We start from the raw sequence: 19,798 nt of genomic DNA, 5'->3' as shown, positions 1-19,798 counted from the left end.
TTACAAAGAAAGTTTACTTTTCCCCTGCTTACTGCACTTGCTCCACTCTGAGGTCTGGACCTTGCCATGTTCAGGTCCTTACTATGTATCTGGAGAAGATTTCTAATTTTAGGTGTCTGATTTGGGAGGAATTATTTCTGTATAATGTCTCTGTAATTTTCTTTATTATGGCAGTAATACTTGAATTAGGAATGAACTTGAATTAGGAGTGATAGTTTCTGTGTTAACAGCTTTCTCATATGATGAGGAAGTGAAAGTGAATAGACTTTTTTCTTCCTAATATTTCATTGTTTCTGTGCTACATAAAAATTTCCAATAATACTGGCCTTTTCTTTGATGCAGTTTCAGTCAGGAGAAGTCATCAGACATGACATTTTTATAGTAAATACAATTTATGTATGAAAGGTGTTCTTTAGTTTCTAGGCTTTCAGTGAAAACTTGAATTTTAAAAGTGTTATCTCCTGGGTTTATTGCTGCAGATTCATTATGGGACTCTTTTAGAGTATTTTCTTGGATTCTTAAAATTTCGTTTTAAGAATTGCTTATTTGTGGAACTAGGCAACCACTGAAATTCTGCATATATTTGTATTCATTCAGGGTAAAAACCCCTTGGGTATTGAGTAGTACTTGTAACTGCTCTGATGGAAGTTTTCTCCTGGATTAAAAAAAGACCCAAACACAGCAATCCACACAGAGTATCTGTCTGTAGCATTTTCCTTACTGACTAGATTTCTGTATTGGCAATGTACTATATTTTTAATTTTAAAAAAGTAATTTAGATGGGAATGAGACTGTGGCAGGTGCGGCAAAGGAAGTCAACTCACTGTCAGTTCTGTTTAACCTCAGTGTTTAGAAGAACATGCAGATAGGGAAACTTTGAAAAGGTAATTTCATTGGCTGATGAAAACTTTGAGCACAAAAAGCCTTACAACATTTCTTTTCCTTGTCTTATAGTCTGTATGTTTTTATAAGCGGTGGTGCTTTATATAATGCCATATGTTGCCATGTTGCTGTGGCATAAGAAAGAATGTTACTAAAGAAACATTACTAAAGAAATAATAAGGATCTCTTGATTTGTATGCATTTTATATGTGATTCTCAAAAATGTAGGCTTGTAAAGTAAATAATGATTTCAGCATTTCAGTACATAAGAGAAATGCTTATGTAAGGACTCTTTACTATTTCCCAAACTGTCAACAGAGGTAACCACATATCAAATTCCTTTAATATCTTCAGAAAAATCATGTCAATTTCACAAGATACTAGGGGATTGTAGTATGTGATGTTTGATGGTTTGGAACTGCAATTTTTGGGTTTCTTTTAGCAGTGTGGACTTCCTTACATTTGGGATTTTTATAATTAGTGAGATCCAAGTAAACTAATTCCATTTTCTATTGTTGAATATAAAATGTGCTGTTTTACAGGAAAGAAATGAGCTTCAGTGGTGGCAAAACTTTGTTTTTTCCCTAAAAGGAGTAATTAGAATTTCTGGTAGTAGTTTGACCAGACAGAGTTATGTATTGAAGAGATATTGTCAAATCAATTTTGAAATATCTACTACTTCTGTAATATACTTAGATTTTGTATTTGTCAATATATTTGCTCCTTTATTTTTGAATCTGTAGATTACTTCTTTTAGTTTTGGTAGTCTCTTTATGAAAATGCCTCCTTCTGCAATACTGGGAAGTGAATGTAACTGCTACTTACTTAAACTGGTTATGCATTAAGTGTGATTACACTTTAGTATGAACTAACAGAAGTTTTATTTCCAATTTTAGAGTCGGTATTGAGTAACCTGACCAAATTTTTTTTTAATTGCCTTATCTTGTATCTTTTTTTTGGTTACGGGGTTGCTTCTGAGACCAGAAGGAAGCTTGCCTTTTAGTTGGCTAATGCCACCTGTTACTTAAAATCTACACTGTTCTACCCACTCATGAAAAAATTTACTTAGTATACAGCTAAAGCTAGTATGGTCTGTTTCATTTATGTTAATGATTGTAAAAATTTTAAAAAGCAAACTGGGATATTTTATTTGGTTTTGTTCTTTTTGTTTTGTGTTTAGTGCTTGGGAGATGGGAAGTAATGACAGCTGGCACCTGAACTGAAATATCTGTGTAGGCACTACTCTCCCAGAACTTCAGGATGAATGGGGATATGCCTCATGTTCCCATCACTACTCTTGCAGGGATTGCTAGTCTTACAGACCGTAAGTACTCTTCTTTTTCGCGTCTTTACTATGCTTTTTTCTACCTCTTTGGTAAATACCTGCATTTTCAAAATTCTAAAAAGGTTTTTATTTTAGAAGTTCATACAGTTAAATCTGTTTAAAATCAGACTTGTTGTTAAATGTTAGCCTTGTTACTGCTTTAATTGTAAAAGTCTATCCAAAAAAACATGCATTTTTAAGAATAAAGTGAAATGCAGGTTAAAAAACACTTAAGGAAACCTGAAACAAAATATAGGAATTCATTATTTGTTTGCAATATCATTTAGTAGCATATCTGGGTATCATACAAATAAAAAAATATATTAATGATAAAGTACTTCTAAAACATGCATCCTATCATCTTCACTAAAAAGATAGAGATACAGGATTAGACTGATGTGTAACCAATCAAGAGAGCTGTAGAATATACTGAATATACTTTAAAACTAGTTCTTTAATTTTGAACTAGTTAATAGGGGCACAAAATGACTGCTACAATAGAAATAAGCAGTTGAACCTGAGTTTTTTTTCTTTGCTGTTCAGCCTGCAAAGGGAGCATGTGAAGTGTGTGTGCTGAGTTTAAGTCCATCAGGAAGACAAAATGCTGGGAAAGAAAAATAACTATTTACATTACAAGCTGATATTGACACAAAACCAAACCAAATCATTATAATGTGACCAAAAAAAAATTTCTAGTGTAACTGAGAGGAGATTTGTTATTATATAGTGAGGACCGAGAACAACCATTGCGGTAAGAGCAGCTGGGGCAAAGAGGCATCTTGTTTATATAGTATAAGAAAGATTTTGTTGGTCAGTTGTCTGTCTGAGAATAATTGCACTCGGTGACCTTAGGTGCTTCTTCTAAGCACTTCTGTTGTTACACTGTTGAAAATTTGGAGGCTTTCCAAGAAACACTGGAAGTATATATCCAGCAATTGAATTTAATTGCTCACAGTAAAAAAGGCAGATGTTTTGGAGGAAAAACCCACTTCATGTATTTCTGGTATATTCTGAAGTATTGAAGTGAAAGGTGCAGGTCATGTATTTAAATGTGTATCTATGTATGACTATGTCTGTCTAATATCAGACCATCAGGATGCAAATAGTAGGTTTCTGGCTATGGACAGTTTTCCAGAATTAAGCATTTGCAGATAGGGTTGCTTAACTGGTGGAAGTCATTGATCCACCAGTGGATCAATGCAAGTGGAACCAGTGGAACTGGTGCAAGAGTTCCTTTAAACACTGAACTGTAATGGACAAGGCCAGTTGCCCTGAAAACATGGATGATATGATGCCTGAAGGCAGTAGAGTAGGCTAGCTATATTTACCCTACGTTAATCAATATGTTTTGCTGAGCTTGCTAATTTTTCCAAGTTTCAAGCATATTCAAGGTAATCTGTTACAAATAATGAAAGCTAGATATTAATATATTACAAACTTTTATTTGAATTGCAATTTATTTCTAATTATAGCAAAAATATGCATTATAAGGGGTGAAAATGCTGGAATCATCCCACCTTTTAAATTTCAAAATACTAAAGAGCCCAAAAATATGTTTTGCTTAGATTGGGTTTTTTTTTCTGAAATTGTTTCTAATTATTCAGTTAAAACCTTGATCTCAGGGATGTGATCAGCCCGGTAACTTGCTCTTAGAATTAGCTTGTTTTCCTGAACCAGCTGAGGTGATCTTACTCTTTATATAGCCTTTTGGCCCCTTCTGGCTTAAACTCCTTTGGTCTATGTGGCTCCATAATCATCTGGTCAAGCCTTCTTATATGTGCACTTCCATGTAATGTCTGAAGAAAATAGTGTTTTCACTAAATCTTTTCATAAGATTTGTGAGTAAATTTTTCTGACTGAATTGACATTTCAATGAACACACCAAACAACAATATTAGGGCTGTCTTGAGAAGATGGTTTATATAAGAATAAATACAAGAAGAGAAGAATAAACTGAGAGTTTAATTAGTGCATTTAATTGATTGCTGGGTTGCTTGGTTTTTTTGATGGGCCATTATTTTTGGTTTTTCTTTAAAGACTTTATAATAAAGTGGTAACACTGATTAAATATTGAGATCAGAGTAGAAAACTGAAATCCTCAAATACCCTTACAGTACTGCATATAACTACAAAAATTTTGCATTTCCTATTTTTTAATCCATGCTTTTGGCTCCAGGAGAAAGGTGCCATAACATAAAAAAGAGCTTAATATTCTGGAATGTTTAGAGAGTCCAGTGTGGGTATGTGAGTGGGGATGTGTATTTCTTTGTGTGAATTTAAGAATTTAAAAAAAATCAGAAGTGTTCCCTGTGTTTTTAATCTAGTTGTCAGGTTTTCTTTCTTAATCTCATGGGAGAGCAAGGGAGCGTCCACAATTGTATGTTTGTGTCTCATGAAATAATTCTAAAGTTCTTCCTGTTTTCTAATAACAGTTTTGAACCAGCTGCCTCTTCCATCACCTTTACCTGCTACCACAACAAAAAGCCTGCTTTTCAATGGACGGATAGCTGAAGAGGTGAACTGCCTTCTGGCTTGCAGGGATGAAAATCTGGTTTCACAGCTCGTCCACAGTCTCAATCAGGTGTCAACAGATCACATGTATGTATTTTGAACTTCTACATCAGATCACCATCCTTTAAATCAAAATTTACTGGATTGAGAAGGATGTTTGTGAGAATATGAAAATTAAATATGCAGGTTTTTCCTTAGGCTTGCTTAGTTAGTGGCTACAATATAAGAGTCAAATGTTTCATTCAGACAACATTAATAATTGTCCATCAGCCCTTATGCCTAACTGTGGAGTTACTTTACAGACCTAACGCTTATTCCCTTCTTGATAGGTTACAGTACAGACTTTGTGGTTTTGATTGCACAATACTAATTTATGTTCAATATCAGTCACTAATGCACATAGACAAATTACATACCCAAAAGGAGATTTTTTGACACCCGTGTCAATTCTGATTAGGTATTGAAGTTAAGTAGTTTAACAATTGAGCTGTCAAGTATGCTAATGTATTCTCTTTTTGGTTTTTTTTTTGTTTTTTTTTTTATTTCTCCCTGGTGTCCCTTGAATTGTTTTATGTTGACAACCCTGTTGTTTCCTTACTTGTTTTGTTCATATGGAAGTAGCTCTTAAAAGTCCTCAAAGCATATAAGAAGTGAGTGCACAGATGCACTTATAGAAAATCCATTGCATTTCTTTATGGTTCAGAGGGAATCCTGTGATCTCAAAGATATGCCAATTTCCCCTTTTCAAAACAAAAAGATTTTCAAAGCATTGGGTTGAAACCTGAATGTTATACATACATACCTATGTTATTTTCACTCCTACAGTAATATGTTCTTGATGTTATGCCGAAGTTCTTTTGTAGAGAAGATCACGATATAAAAATGGGTCTAAGAAACTTCTTATGAGAATCTTAAACTGACAGCCACATATATGTAAGAGCTTAGTAACAGAAAACGACTGTTAGGACTTGCAGGACTATTTCTTCTACCATTCCTTAAAGGAGAGGGTGAAAAAAAATAGAGGCAGGAAGCAGTGCTTTGCAGACTTGATTTTTCCTATATTTTAACAGTAAATTGTCTTCTTTCATTTTGGTTTTGGTTTTTTTTTTTTGTTGTTTTTTTGGTTTTGGTTTTTTTTTTATGTGACTCATAGTTTCTTATAATTTGAAAATGCATTTGCCTCTTTATTTGCTTACTTCCACAATTCCAGAGAGTTGAAAGATAACCTTGGCAGTGATGATCCAGAAGGAGATATACCAGTCTTGCTGCAGGCTATTCTGGCAAGGAATCCTAATGTTTTCAGGGAGAAAAGCATGCAAAACAGATACGGGGTACAAAGCGGTAAGGATTTTTGATTATTTATTGATTAATTTTATGTTGTTCTGTAAATCATGGGGACTGATACTAACCACAAATATATGGAGCACAGTGGTCGTATTTATGCCTTGCCTTGTGTCTGATAGTGATTTAAAGCTATGTACCTTAACATCTTCTAAGAGCAATTCTATAGTAAAAAGATAATACCAGGTATTATTCTACAAAATATTTCATTTCACCTCAAAGTTTAATCTCTAGGATAAGTAATTGGATTTTATTTTGAATTTTTTATGCCTAGGTTCATATGTTTGTCTTGATAATTGAAGTTGAAAACACATGTGTTGATCTTACTGAAAATCTATATGATTATAGTGTATCATTGCAGTGAGAGTACTTAACTGTTCTGGAGTAAGGAATGAGGTTGAATGAGACATCCTAAACAGCTCCTCCCTGCCATTCCTCATCTTAGTAACTTGTGGTGCCCTACAGCTTTAATCTATTTATGAATTTTGGGAGACTAAAACCTTATGCATCTTTCCATAAATGTCAATTACTTCAATAACTTTTCTACATTTATGCAAGAACTCAAGTGGACTTTTGCATGTAAAAGGAAAAATCTTCACACATGCACTTTTAATAAGAATATATATCTAACTGAAAAATCACCTGTTGTTGAGCCATCCAAGCTAAAGCATGTATGCTGCTGTACTACAGTTTAGCTGTACAAGAATTTTTATGTAACCTTGAGTTATGATTTTATGAAGTACATTCTTTGCCATTTGGTAGGAATGCTAAAATGGGTTTATGCATATCGCTTTTTTACAAGAAAAATTGTAGTAAAACTGGGAGTATGTGTAAGGAATCTTATTCTAGTAATGTTTCCACTAGGATGATGTTTTCTATGCTATGTAGTAATATAACAACAATGTGAAAAAATAAAAGATACTGTAGTGCAAATGGCCACAGACTGATTTCAAATCCATTTCAGACACAGTGTTTGGGTCTTGTTTTTACTTCTTTCTCATTACATAATTATCACATATACAGTTATCTGTCTGGAAACTTGGAAAACCTGTTTTATTGCTGTTGGCGGGTGTTTAGTTTTGTTTTTTTCTTTCTTTTCTTCTTTTACATTACCTGGATTGGGCCTTCCATGTCTTGCTCCTGCCCCTGACATCTGTAGGAGAGGTATAGAAGGGAGAGAGAGAAGGAGCTTTCCATCAAGGATTAAGTAAATTAGGGGATTTTTTTCAATGGCATTAGAAAATAAATTGTATGTTTTCTGTCATTCTTTTAACCCAGAACTACGACATCTGTGATTCAAAGCATGTTTTAAATTAGGGAGGAGAAAACAACTAGATATATTTTTTAAGTCCTTAAAAAGAGCACTCTGTATTTAAAGCACAAAATTGAAACTTTGTCTATATAGTTATATATAGACAAATATATATATACTTTGTCTATATAGCCCTTTGTTTAGGGCAAATCTGGAAGAAAACTTCTAAAGGGGCTCCTTTAGAAAGCAGATTTAAGCGGCCTCTCTTCTAACTGGTCTGCTAAAAGATTTCTTTAGAGAAGAGTGGAAAAAAACTGTTTATTTAACAGGTAAAGTATTCATTAGCATAAAAAAATGAACAATATTAAACAATAAAATTTCTTGCCACTTTGAAGAGATGACAAACTCAGAAAGTCCCCTTCGTGGGCTGTGGGTTGGCTTGCTTTGTTTTTTATTAGTCTTTCCAGCACTGGAATGCAGTGTCTTAGGCCCTGGTGGGCTACAGGTGTGAGCTCCTGGTGCTCTTTTGGGATTTTAGTCTAGAGTAGGTTTGAACAGTTCTAAGAAAAAGAAAAACCATAGTCTAGGGAGCTTTTATGCCTCAGCTAGCTAAAAACTAACTAAAAGCAAAGGACAGCTCTGTCCCGCTGTCTGTGTTGCAGATAACATAGTCTAGGAAAGAAGGATGCAGGGGAGCAAGTGCAGTTTCTGATAACAAACTCTGTGCTTCTTTTCTCTCCTCTTTTTCTCTCAATACCAGTCTTAAAGGTGCCAAAATTATTTCTGGGTTAAACAGACAAATGGGGATATAGGCATTATAAAGTCACCCTAGGACATTCTACTCCTTACCTCTATGTTGTTAGCTAACTACTAAAACTAACATATATTCTAGCTTTATAAACACATACATTTTACAGATAGATAGATAGATAGTGTATAGCTATATATAGACAATAGCAGTACCATTTAGTAAACAGGGATATTTACACACAGTTCTTACTTAATAATCAGATCTCCCTGAGGCACACATTGTGCTGCTTAATCTTTCTGAATTATCTACTGTGTATAACTTGGTTTTTGAGCAAAGTTAACTCTATGAATGGGTTTGTTGGTACTTGAGGCAGAATTGATCTTAATTGTCTTTTCTAACAAACCTCTGATATGCATCACTGGGACTTTGTTTCTGTATACTGTATGCAGGGGCTTAGATTGGGCAGGGCCTGCTTGGTTGGTGGAAATTTGGATTTTAACTAATTAGGTGGCCTTTGCTAGATGCTGCTTTTAATTTTTGAAAGATCTCTTACTCAGTGTTTTTAAGGTGGCTTTTAACAGTCTATTGTACTTTTTTATTTTGCTTGCAGCTGGTACATGGTAAGGGATATGATATACTCACTTAATGCCATGTTTTTTAGCCTAGATGTTGATAAGGGTGTTTGTGAAATGAGTTATGTTGTCTGATTTAATTTTTTTAGGGGTACTATCTATGCCATTAAAAGATTTGTTTCTTAATGCTTAGAGTGGTGTTACGGGCAGTAGTGTGAGGCACAGGGTAGGTCTCCAGCCATCCTGTGGTGGCTTTTATTATTGTGAGCATGTAGTGCTTACCTTGGCATGTCTGGGGCAGTGTGATGTAGTTAATTTGCCAGGCCTCCCCATACTTATACTTGGACTACTGCCTACCATATTATAGGGGTTTTAACTGCTTGGTTTGTTTGATCGCAGCACATGTCGTATAATCATGGATAACTTGGATAACTTGAGAATACTCTTTATGGTTAAATTTACTCCTTGGTCTTGTGCCTACTTATAAGTGACATCTTTACTGTGATGACTTGAGGCAACGTGAGCCTATTTAGCTAGGAACAACTCTCTCTTGTGTTGCTAATTTAAGTCTATTTTTAACACTTATATTTTTGCAGCCTGATTTACCTGTTGATTGTTTTGGTGCTCCTCATTATCTTTACTCTTGGGGACATGGGCATTTACATGGTGAATTTTTATAGGTAGTTTCTCTATTTTGGTCATAATGTCTTTCTACTCTTTAGTAGCCTAAATTGGTTTTCTTTTACACAGTTAATTGACTTTTTTTTTTTATTTCTCTAACAATCCCCACAGAGCATTGGCTAATATCTATGAATTCAGCTATTTCTCTCTTTTAGCAGTGTCTAGGTCTAGTTGAATGGCTTTGAGTTTAGTGAGTTGGCTTGATCTACCTTTTCCTTTAGCAGATTTTGTGACTTGTTGTGTTCGGTTCTATACAGCTGCTTTTTAATATTGTTTCATCCCTACAATGTGACAAGAACAAATAGTAAAAAGAGTGTAACATGTTTCTTCTGCTGGCAGCTGGTTGTATGGTGGAGCTTTTTTAGCCCATGTCATTTCTTGTTTCTCTTTATTAGTGAGACTAGAGTTTTCACTTTTAGGTCAATTTTTAATTATCTCTAAAATCCCAGGGTGATTTAGATTTCTAATACAGGCACGCTGTATGATTATAATAATCTACTTGTTCGGTGTGGCATTGGTAGTATGGTGGGTAGAGGGAACTTCTGTTTTGAACATCTACCTCCGCACTGATTGTCTGGGAGCCAGGAGTTGTGCTTTAGTGCCGATGACTTTTGAGGTGGTTTGGACTCTTTTGTAGGCTGCTAAAATGTTTTGCTTTGTTGGAGTGTTGGCTTTAGACCCTCTGTAGCTTCAACTTTAAAATCTTAGTGGTTGACTGAATCTCACTAGGCACTTTCTGCTACAGGGTCTAGGGCAGACCATGGCTTTTGGCTGTAGAGTAGAGCATATTCTTTATATCTGGTCTTTTCTTGACTGGGCTAAGGGCTATTGTATGAACGATTTCTTGCTTGATCTGGGTGAAGACTTGTTGTTGTTTAGGGCTCCACTGGAAAACCCTAAGTTCTTCTTGCAGGTGACCAGGTAGATAGGCTTACAATCTGGTTGTACTTAGGAGTATGCATTCTCGAAAAACTTACGGCGCTTAAGAAAGCTTGTGTTTCTTTTTTGTTCTTTGGTGGACATATTGTTGTGATCTTGTTGATGACAGTGGTGGGAATTTGACACTGTCTATCTTACTACTTTACTGTCGGGAACTGGATCTCTTGAGCGGGTCCCTTAACTTTGCTTTTTTGACAGTGAAATTGGCTTTTAGGAGAAACTGAATTTTTTTTCTCCTTTTTCAAACATTTCTGCTGTTATGTTCTCCTACACAATGATGTCATCAAAGTATTACAGGTGTTCTGGAGCTTTACCCTTTCCTAGTGTAGCTTGGATTAGTCCATGGCAGAGGGTAGGACTGTGCTTTCACCCCTGGGGCAGTCAGTTCTAGGTATACTGCATTCCCTTTTATGTGAAGGTAGACTGAGGCCTGCATTCTGTTGTTGAAGGAATGGAGAAAATCACATTAGCAATGTCAATAGTGGCATACAACTTCGCTGCCTTGGACTTTAGCTTGTACTGGAGCGCTAATGTGTCTGCCATAGTAGTACCCTATGGTGGAGTCAATTTAAGGCACGATAGTCCTTAGTCAATCTCCATTCTCCTTCAGATTTGCGTATAGGTCAAATTGGCTGTTGAAAGGTGAGTGGGTTTTGCTGATCACTCTTTGGCTCTTTAGCTTATGGATTATCTTATGGATGGTAATCATGTAGTTGTTCTGTACTGTTGGTGGTGCACTGTCAAAGTGGCAGTTGGTACTCGTTGCTCTTCCCCCTTCAGAAGTCTTACTGCAGATGGGTTTTCTGATAGTCTAGGCAAGGTGTTCAGTTGTTTGACGCTCTCTGTCTTTATAGCTGCTATCTTAAACACCCACTTAAGTACCTTTGGTTTTTTGAAATACTCACTTTGGAGGAAATCTGTGTCTAAAATGAATGGGGCTTTTGAGCTAGTCACAATAGGGTGTTCTTCCACTCATTTCTAGTTAGACTTACATGAGCTTCTACTAAAGTAAAATCTTGTGATCCCCCTGTCACGCTTGTAATAGAAATAGATTTTGCCCCCACCTGTCTCGATAGGATTAATGTGCACTGCACACCAGTGTTGACAAAGGCTTCATATTTTTGTAGTTTTCATGTGGTAGGCCAACAAATTCACACAGTTTAAAAAATATGGTTTTCCCTAGCTTCTACCTGGATAGAGGCAGGGCTCCTCCAATCTCGGCTATCCTTTTTGACTTGGGTGTATGTCTTGGAGGTTTTTTTAAGGGGATCGGACATGTCATTATCGTCATATCTGGTAGTTTGGCTACGGGCTACCGGAGCTGCTTCTTTTTTGGTGGAACTTCTCTGAGTCTTGCTGTCTTTTAATTTAAGTGCCCATTGTGCCAGAGCAGTAGTAGATTTTCCATCCCATCTCCTCATGTTTTCTCCACAATCACGCAGGAAAAACCACAGCTCACCTCGTGGGGTGTACCTTCTTCCCCATCTGGAGAATGTCTGCGTTTGATACTAGAACTTCTGATCTATATTGCCATTTTTTGGAGAAAGCCCTCTTTCATTTCTTCTCTAATCTCTTCTCTGAGTTTCTTATGATTCTCCTCTATCTTATCTTCTAATTTCTGCAGACGTGTTTCCACCACTGCAATTCTTGCATGTGTTGGGCCATTCACAGCATCTGCATATGCTTGGAGCTTCTTCACCATATCAAGCACAATCTCATCCCTGTCATCCCGCTTCATTATTGCTGGAGCATATTTTTGTAGCCTAAGTTGTGTAAGTTTTTGCCACATCATGGATGTACATGGTACCAAGTCCAGATTTACAGTGTTTAGGTCATCTGAGAAGACCATTTTTGTTACTGCTGTTTCTCTCAAGCGCTGAATCCCTTGTTCCATGGTCTTCCGCTGGGTTTGCTGCATATAGGGATCATCTGCACATAGATATCTTTGTGCCACGCTTCCCAGGACCCATGCCCAGAGGCTGTGAGGGTTAGCCCTCCTCATCATTCCTTGGTTGATCATGTGACAGGGATCCCAAATGCCTCACTTCAGTATTGTTCAGAATTGTAGCCTTGCCTGCAGCATCCCAAAGACTGACTAACCAACTAATTATAGAATTTTCATCTGGTCATTGAGTGTAATCTTTTCTTAGGCTATGAAGATTCTTCAGGGAAAAGGACTCAATAGTGACTTTTGATCTTGTGTCAGTTGCTTTGACTCCAACTTCTGTGTCAGTAATTGGCGCTGAGGGACCTTCCCCGGATCATTATCATCATGGATCACTGGCCAATCAGTTTTGCTTGTGTACTTCTTTACCGCAATGACTGCCAGTGGCTTAGGGTTACTGTCTGGTTTAGCTACAACCTGAGTAGCTGGGCTGTTGGCTGCAGCCTGAGTGACTGGGGTAGCTGCTGATTTATCTCCCTGCCCACTGCCTCTATCTGCCGCCCTACAGTATCTAGTAGCGTGTGATAAGCATATGCCAGGACCCAGCTTACTGCAATGATATTTTTTTCCTTAGAGTCGTCATGGCAATTCTCTTCCAGATATTTCCCCACTTCATCTGAGTTCTGAATTTGTTAATGTGAAAATTCTTGGGCTGGGGGACCAGAAAATACCTTCAGGATTGGACCCATTCTCTCCTATTTGCTACACCACCCAGAATTTTCTATACCTGGTCTGCTTCTGGGTTAGGGGTCTCATTAACTCCTCTGGACACCTCAGCCCCCATTCTAGAGAAGCTGTAGACTATATAGAGGAAGCTTACTAGATTAAATACCAGGAAGTTGGTCCCTTTAACATTCAGGGGAAACATTCTGAAACATTCTGAGAAAAGCGAGTTAACAGATTCAAAGGAGAAGAAGGAAAGGGAAGGCTGAAAAGCCTTATCCCCTGCTCTTCTTCTGAGAAACTGAGTGCAATTACCAATGAACTCCCAAAACGTGCTACTGGAACTAGAACGCAGGGTAGGACAAAGAAACCATGAACCATACTTATCTGAAATAGACTCTAGTACCTTTGTAAACTCCCTATAAATCATTATTATTGAGCCCAGCACAATAGCTATTCTAATCCGTGCCCCTCTACTGTAAAACCTAAGTATTGGGGACAATACTGGAGCTATTTCCGGGTAAGAAAATAAGCCTAGGGACTAGAAAGGCATTCAAACTTTAAAAAGCCTGTGGACCAGAAACACGTAAAGGCCTCCACCCAGAGAGACATCATGAATTCAAGCAACATGGCCAATGATTGCTTTATCCTGATACAGTGTAGGTACAATGAAAATGCAGTCAGTACAGGTTTTTCCACTTTCTCACATTAGGCACCAAAAAATGTATTTGTCCTGGTTTAGGGCAATTTTTGGAGAAAAATTCTAAAGGGGCTCTTTAGAAAGCAGATTCAAACGGTACTCCCGCCCAACTGGTTTGGGAAAATATTTCTTCGGAGAAAAGTGGAAAAAACCTGTTTATTTAACATGCAAAGCATTCATCAGCACAAAAAAATGAACAATATTAAACAATAAAACCTCTCACTGCTCTGAAGAGATGACAAACTCAGAAAGTCCCCTTTGTGGGCTGTAGCTTGGCTCACTCAGTCTCTTATCAGTCCCAATGGTGCTGGAATTCAGTGTCCTAGGCCCTGGTGGGCCACAGATGTGAGTTCCTGGTGCCATTCTGGGTTTTCAGTCTAGAGTAGGTTCGAACAGTTCCAAGAAAAAGAAAAGCTGTAGTCTAGGGAACTTCTCTGCATCAGCTAGCTAAAAACTAACTAAAAGCAAAGTAGAAGTCTGTCCTGCTGTCTGTTCATGCTGCAGACAAGACAGTCCAGGAGAAGAATGCAGGGGAGCAAGTGCAGTTTCTGATAACAAGCTCCGTGCTTCTGCTCTCCCCTCTTTGCTCTCGGAACCAGTCTTAATGGTGTAAAACTTGTTTCTTGGCTAAACATATGAATGGGGATACAAGCATCATGAAGTCACCCCAGGACAGTAGTTCATGCTGATATGGTTACATTATGTCAGCTTTCTGTACAGGAATGTTACTTGTTTGGCTGAAATATTGTACCTAGCTGTGTTGAGAATGGCAGTGAGAGGTGAGGGGACAGTGGGCATGCTGGGAGCTCCTTTCAGCATAAAAAAATCCCTGGGATTTTATGTTCACTTGCCTCTATGTGAGACAAACAGCATCTATTTAAACAAATCTAGTAGAAGTTGAGGAGTCCCCATCTGTTAACTCCGGACACTGAAATGTACTCTATATTGAGGTATCGAAATACCTAACTTTTTTTAGCACAACATAGGACTTTAACTCCTATTCAGGGCCAGTATTAGTGTGCTATAGTATTAGTACATGGAATGCAGCATTTGCCACCTACTAGGGAGGTAGTAATGGCTTAATTCCTGTGGGATTATCACTGTCTCTGCTGGAAAAAGTAGAGGAGAAAAGAGGGTGACAGGGGAGGTTTTCTGAAACTAGTTTTGCATGTGTGATTATTGCAGTAATTGAAACTGATGGATAGCAACTGTAGGATTAACAAAAATCTTCCAACAATTTCATATTGGGGACATTTGTCTATCTAAAATATTTGTACTATTAATGAATTTCTATAAAAGGCTATAGATCACTTACTGTGGTTTCCCAAGACATTGTATATTCATGAGTTCTAGCACTTTTTTAGCTGTAAGATATTCTGTCACTAAAATAACTGCAAATTCATTTACATTTTTGTGTTTCTATGTCACCTTGTCATGTAGTTGTTAGGATATTCTTTTTTCCTGTATTGAAGAGAGGAAAAAAAAGATTCCTTTAAATTCCTGTTAATCCAATGTGAGTCAGAATAGAATAGAATATTTCAGTTGGAAGAGACCTACTATGATCATCTAACCCAGCCACCTGACAACTTCAGGGCTGACTGAAAATTCAGTCGAATTAAGGGCATTGTTCAAATGCCTCTTAAATTAGTTAGTTTCAAGAACATTGATACATATGTCTTGCCAGTTCAACACCTGAACTTCCAACACATGACTGTGATTATCTACTAGCTGTAGGAGTCACAGTTGGGATATTGGTTCTGCTTTGCAACTGAAATAGTTCAGCACGTTCTTTGAAAACATTCCCTCTAAGCTTAATAGAGGTGGAATAGAAAGCTTTTGTCTCTGGGTTGAAAGAGACCACTAAATATTATTGGAGCAGTGAGAATATCTTGCAGCACTCAACCTAGGATTGCTATAGTTGCTCCAACAACTAAGATAAGTTTTCTGTGTTCTGACTTGTGAATCTGCCAAATCTTTTGCTTATTCACACAAAAAGTATTGTACACACTAGCCTCAGGTGCAGAATATATGTCCTGGTTTAAAATGTTTCTCTTTACTAGTAGATTTTGACTTAAGAAGTTCTAACTAAGAGATGAAGAACCTACTGTTAATATTTGCTGATTTAACACAACTTTAGAGAACACTTTTTTATGTCATGATGTAAAATGGACATCACACATGGATTCAGTAATTTCTATTTTTTTTAGCAGTTGTGGGTAGATGATCTTAATGGCAATAAATTTTATAATGTCATTAAATTTCATAATCTCGTTGTATGTAATAGACTCTGAAATGAGATACTTCATGGATTGAAAAGGAAATGTGTGTAAAGTAATGCTGCTATCTTTTTTTTTAATAGGGATGATGATGTCACAGTTTAATATTTCTCAGAATTCCATGCGTGGTAGTCCTGCATCTTCCAATTATCAACAAACCACTATCTCACATAGCCCTTCCAGGTAATCCTTTCTTTTAAATGGGGTGGGAGGGGAGTGAACTACAAGTTGTTCCTACACTGACAGCCAATTCTTGTTGCAAATATGTAAGTGGAAGATGGTCAGTGTCATGACAAATTTGGCATTTGTCTGATAGCAGGGTAAGTTTCTTCATATGCAAAGAAACATATTTCTGTCAGTGAACGAATCCCTGTATTCTAAGGATTCATCATGAATTCTCCTCTCTCTCACTCCATCCCATAATTTGGCCAGACTTTCCTGCCTAAGGACTCCCTCTGCCTCCTGTTACCATCTGGCTGTCTTCTACCCATGTCAGAAACTGACACTGGTGACAAGAGGATAGGACAGAATAGACTGGTGTGTTCCAGCTTGTCCCAGTACTGGTTCAGCAGAATGGTGGAAAAGAAGATTTGTAAAAGCATGGAGTAATACTGTAACAGTTATGCAAAAAGCTTCTTGCAGAAAGATAGGCCCGGTAGTTTGGCCAATCTTCCAGCAGAATCCTCATCAGATTTCTGGTTTTTTAAGTTTTTGAGTGTTTGCAAGTAGCATTTACGTATAATTTATGCTTTTACTAATATATTAAAATACTCTGGATGAGAGGAGAGAGTTCTGCTTGCAGTTTCAACCCAGATACTGGGCTTTAACAGGTCCCATCTTCAGTTATTAGATATCATTATTAAAATAAACTGATTTCAGGTTTCCCTTCAAGTTACTGTAACTGGCAAATGAAATGTTCTGTATCTTCACAACAACCAACACACTTTAAAACTTTTAAATCTAAAAGGGATATCTAAAAAGGTTGTTTGAGTTGTGACTATTACAATGAATAGTACAAAGTTCTCTTGAAATCCTTGCAAAATCCTTATGTTAAGTACTTTGCTGTTTCTTTCTATGGAAGCTTACCTTCATTGAGTTCCTGTTTAGAACTTGGGATTGTGATAGCTTGTGATGTACTTACTGATGTATTTATTTGGTTATTTTAATTTTGAGAAACTCATATAAGAATGTAAGTAATAATGTGCATGTATTATTGTCACAAGTCAATGCTATTTTTATGGCTTCTTATCTGTAGAACGAGTCTAAGATAAAGCCAGTGAAAGAGGAAGTTGTGTTCAGTGGACTTGCATCAGGTCGTACCTAACTGCCTATAGCATTCCTATGTTTTGATAGTGTAGTTCTGTTAGATGGAGTTATTTGGAACCTTTCTGAAAAGTGAAGAAAGAGTAAATGGCTCCTTGTTAATCCTAGTGACCAAGTTGTTTAAAACATTTGCTGTCACTGTCATTCAAACTTTGGAGATTAACTTTAGGAAATTGCAGATCTAATTTCCATACCTATGTGTGTCATTGTTTCCCTTCCCTAGGTGAAGGTCTTATGAATGCTTTTTATTATCTGCTGACTCTTCAGTAAGACGTGCAGTTAGGAAAGTATAGATAGCTTAAAATACTGCTTCTGAAGAAAGTTCTCAGTTGTGTTGGGGGCTTTTTTCATCTTAAAGGAATTTTCATCTTCTGAAGGTATAACTTCCAAAGAAATAATGAATTTGTCTATATTTGCTATTCTCAATTTTAATAACTATTTTGCAATTTTGTTTTCTTTTTAGCCGGTTTGTGCCACCACAGACAAGCTCTGCTAACAGATTTTTGGCACAACAGAACAGTCCAGTGCCTAGTCCATATGCTCCTCAAAGCCCTGCAGGATACATGCCATATTCACATCCTCCAAGTTATACAGCTCATCCTCAAATGCAGCAAGGTAAGTCTGTGATGTTTATTTCATTCTCTTATTTCATGTCAACTTTACTTCCATGTGCACATTTCATGGTTTCTAATTTCTTTGAAGGAGTCACATACTCAATGCAAATCTTTGAGGCAGGTATATTTAAGCTTTGTTTTTTGGCTGGAAAATGTGGTGGTATCTACTTTGTTTTAAAAATATTAAACAGAAGAAGAAAAGGTAAAACACATTAATGTTGCAATGCTCCCGTACTTGTGCCCAATTTGCATCGTTGCCCTGTATATGTGACAATGAAAACAATCTGAACAACCCAAAAGTTGTATTTGTTAGCTGTGAGCATCACATGTACTAGGGAAAACCTCATTTCTGCCAATGAAAAGTTAAGTTTTCTTAACTTTAGAGATTCTTTAGTTAACTTCAGAGATTCTTTAGCCTTACTGGCCCTTTTTAGTGTCCGATTAATTCTACATTGGCTAGAATTATGCTCAAGGTATGCAGTAACTGGCAAAGATGACCTTCAGAACAAATGGATTTTTTGTTCTTCCCTTGTCTGAAAACAATCCTGAACACATGAACAGTATTAAGGTATCTAGGGCATTTTTTTTAGTTGGCAAGTAGAATTCTACTGGATTCTTTTAAATAATTTTTTCTTAAAGTTTAACATTGTGAATATATATACAGAATAGAATATATACATATTATATATATATACACAATATATATATATATATATATAATATATACAATATATAGTATATATTATATATATGATATATATATAATACTATATATATATACACAATATATACAGAATAGAATATATATACAGCTGTTTTGTATGTAATGTTGTATGTCCCATGACCTTGAAAGTTACTAAGGTAGTGAGTTCAAGTTATATAGAAGTAAACAAAGTTTTCTGTAATCAGTAAGGAAGTTACTGACTATAATTAGAATAGATATGGAGAGAAAATTGGCTAATTTGTACATGGAATTAATATTTTAAATCCTTTTGAAAAATCTTAGTTAATGTGTTTGTAATCAAGATATTTGTAGCAAGTTGGATTCTTGTTCAGATTCCAGACCTCTTGCATCCAGTGTTTTGATATCCACCATTAGGGTGTTTCCTCTGAATCTTTTCAAGTTTATGACTGCATGGCTGTATCAATATAGTTAATTTTTTTGTATTCCAGCTTCCGTATCCAGTCCCATTGTCACAGCTGGGATGAGGAATCTCCATGAAAATAAAGTTTCAAGTCAGTTGTCTGGAAATTCAGCTAATCATCATGCTGATAATTCTAGACATGGCTCAAATGAAGACTACCTACAGATGGTGCACAGACTCAGTAGTGATGTATGTTACCTAATCAATTTATTATGATTAAGCAGATATTTACTATGATTAAGCAAGTATGTGTTTAACTGCCTTAGAAGTCAGATATTTTATGATGCTGTTGAGGAATTAAACTACTGACGATAGATTTGAATTTCAGATCTGTAGACTCATTTGAAAATGGACAGACTGTGAAAACATAGTACATCCTCTTTGGCTGATCTAATTGGAGAAATGCTAGACATAGAAAGTAATAAATGTTGTAACTTGCATTTTTATCTGTTTGTGCACTTTCTTAATGGTGCATATGTGGTACCTGTGTTTTATTTTTAATTATAACTTTTAAAGCTGATTTTAGAAACTATAATACAGAAAACAGTTTGAAGAATATTGAATAAAGTTTTGCATCTCTGTATGAATAATAATTATAATGTTGCAGCTTTTTCTACTTTGGAGAAGACCTTTATGAATGAGTATTTTAAGAATCAAAAAAGTGAAGAACTTAAATTATTTTTATTCATTTTAGGATTTTATTGCTTTAAAAAAGTTAATACATTGTGTTTCTCTGAAATGTAAAATCAGCAAGTATACCCTTAAAGGCTCGCTACATATTCATTCAATTTAAGGACAATTTTTTGTAAACTTGAGAGCATTCCTAGAACATTATTCATCATTTGGTGAAGGTCCAAACTAGGGAAGTGTGAATGCATG

The 19,798-nt window shown here is 36.3% G+C and overlaps 1 protein-coding gene across 4 annotated transcripts in view; it reads left to right on the top strand.

Annotated features, from left to right (window-relative positions):
* NIPBL (NIPBL cohesin loading factor) overlaps positions 1 to 19,798 on the top strand; it is a 151,373-nt gene that overhangs the window by 48,898 nt on the left and 82,677 nt on the right. For all 4 annotated transcript variants that reach the window (XM_053932643.1, XM_053932646.1, XM_053932641.1 and 1 more), the window contains exons 2-7: positions 2,063 to 2,206; positions 4,639 to 4,804; positions 5,928 to 6,058; positions 15,921 to 16,020; positions 17,624 to 17,775; positions 18,948 to 19,108. In XM_053932643.1, the coding sequence (XP_053788618.1) occupies positions 2,143 to 2,206; positions 4,639 to 4,804; positions 5,928 to 6,058; positions 15,921 to 16,020; positions 17,624 to 17,775; positions 18,948 to 19,108 (774 nt within the window). In that variant the 5' untranslated portion in view covers positions 2,063 to 2,142. The remainder of the gene's footprint in view (positions 1 to 2,062; positions 2,207 to 4,638; positions 4,805 to 5,927; positions 6,059 to 15,920; positions 16,021 to 17,623; positions 17,776 to 18,947; positions 19,109 to 19,798) is intronic.

Source organism: Vidua chalybeata, chromosome Z (genome assembly GCF_026979565.1).
Source record: "Vidua chalybeata isolate OUT-0048 chromosome Z, bVidCha1 merged haplotype, whole genome shotgun sequence".
NCBI classification, from domain to species: domain Eukaryota; kingdom Metazoa; phylum Chordata; class Aves; order Passeriformes; family Viduidae; genus Vidua; species Vidua chalybeata.
This window is presented reverse-complemented; position numbering and strand designations above follow the sequence as displayed.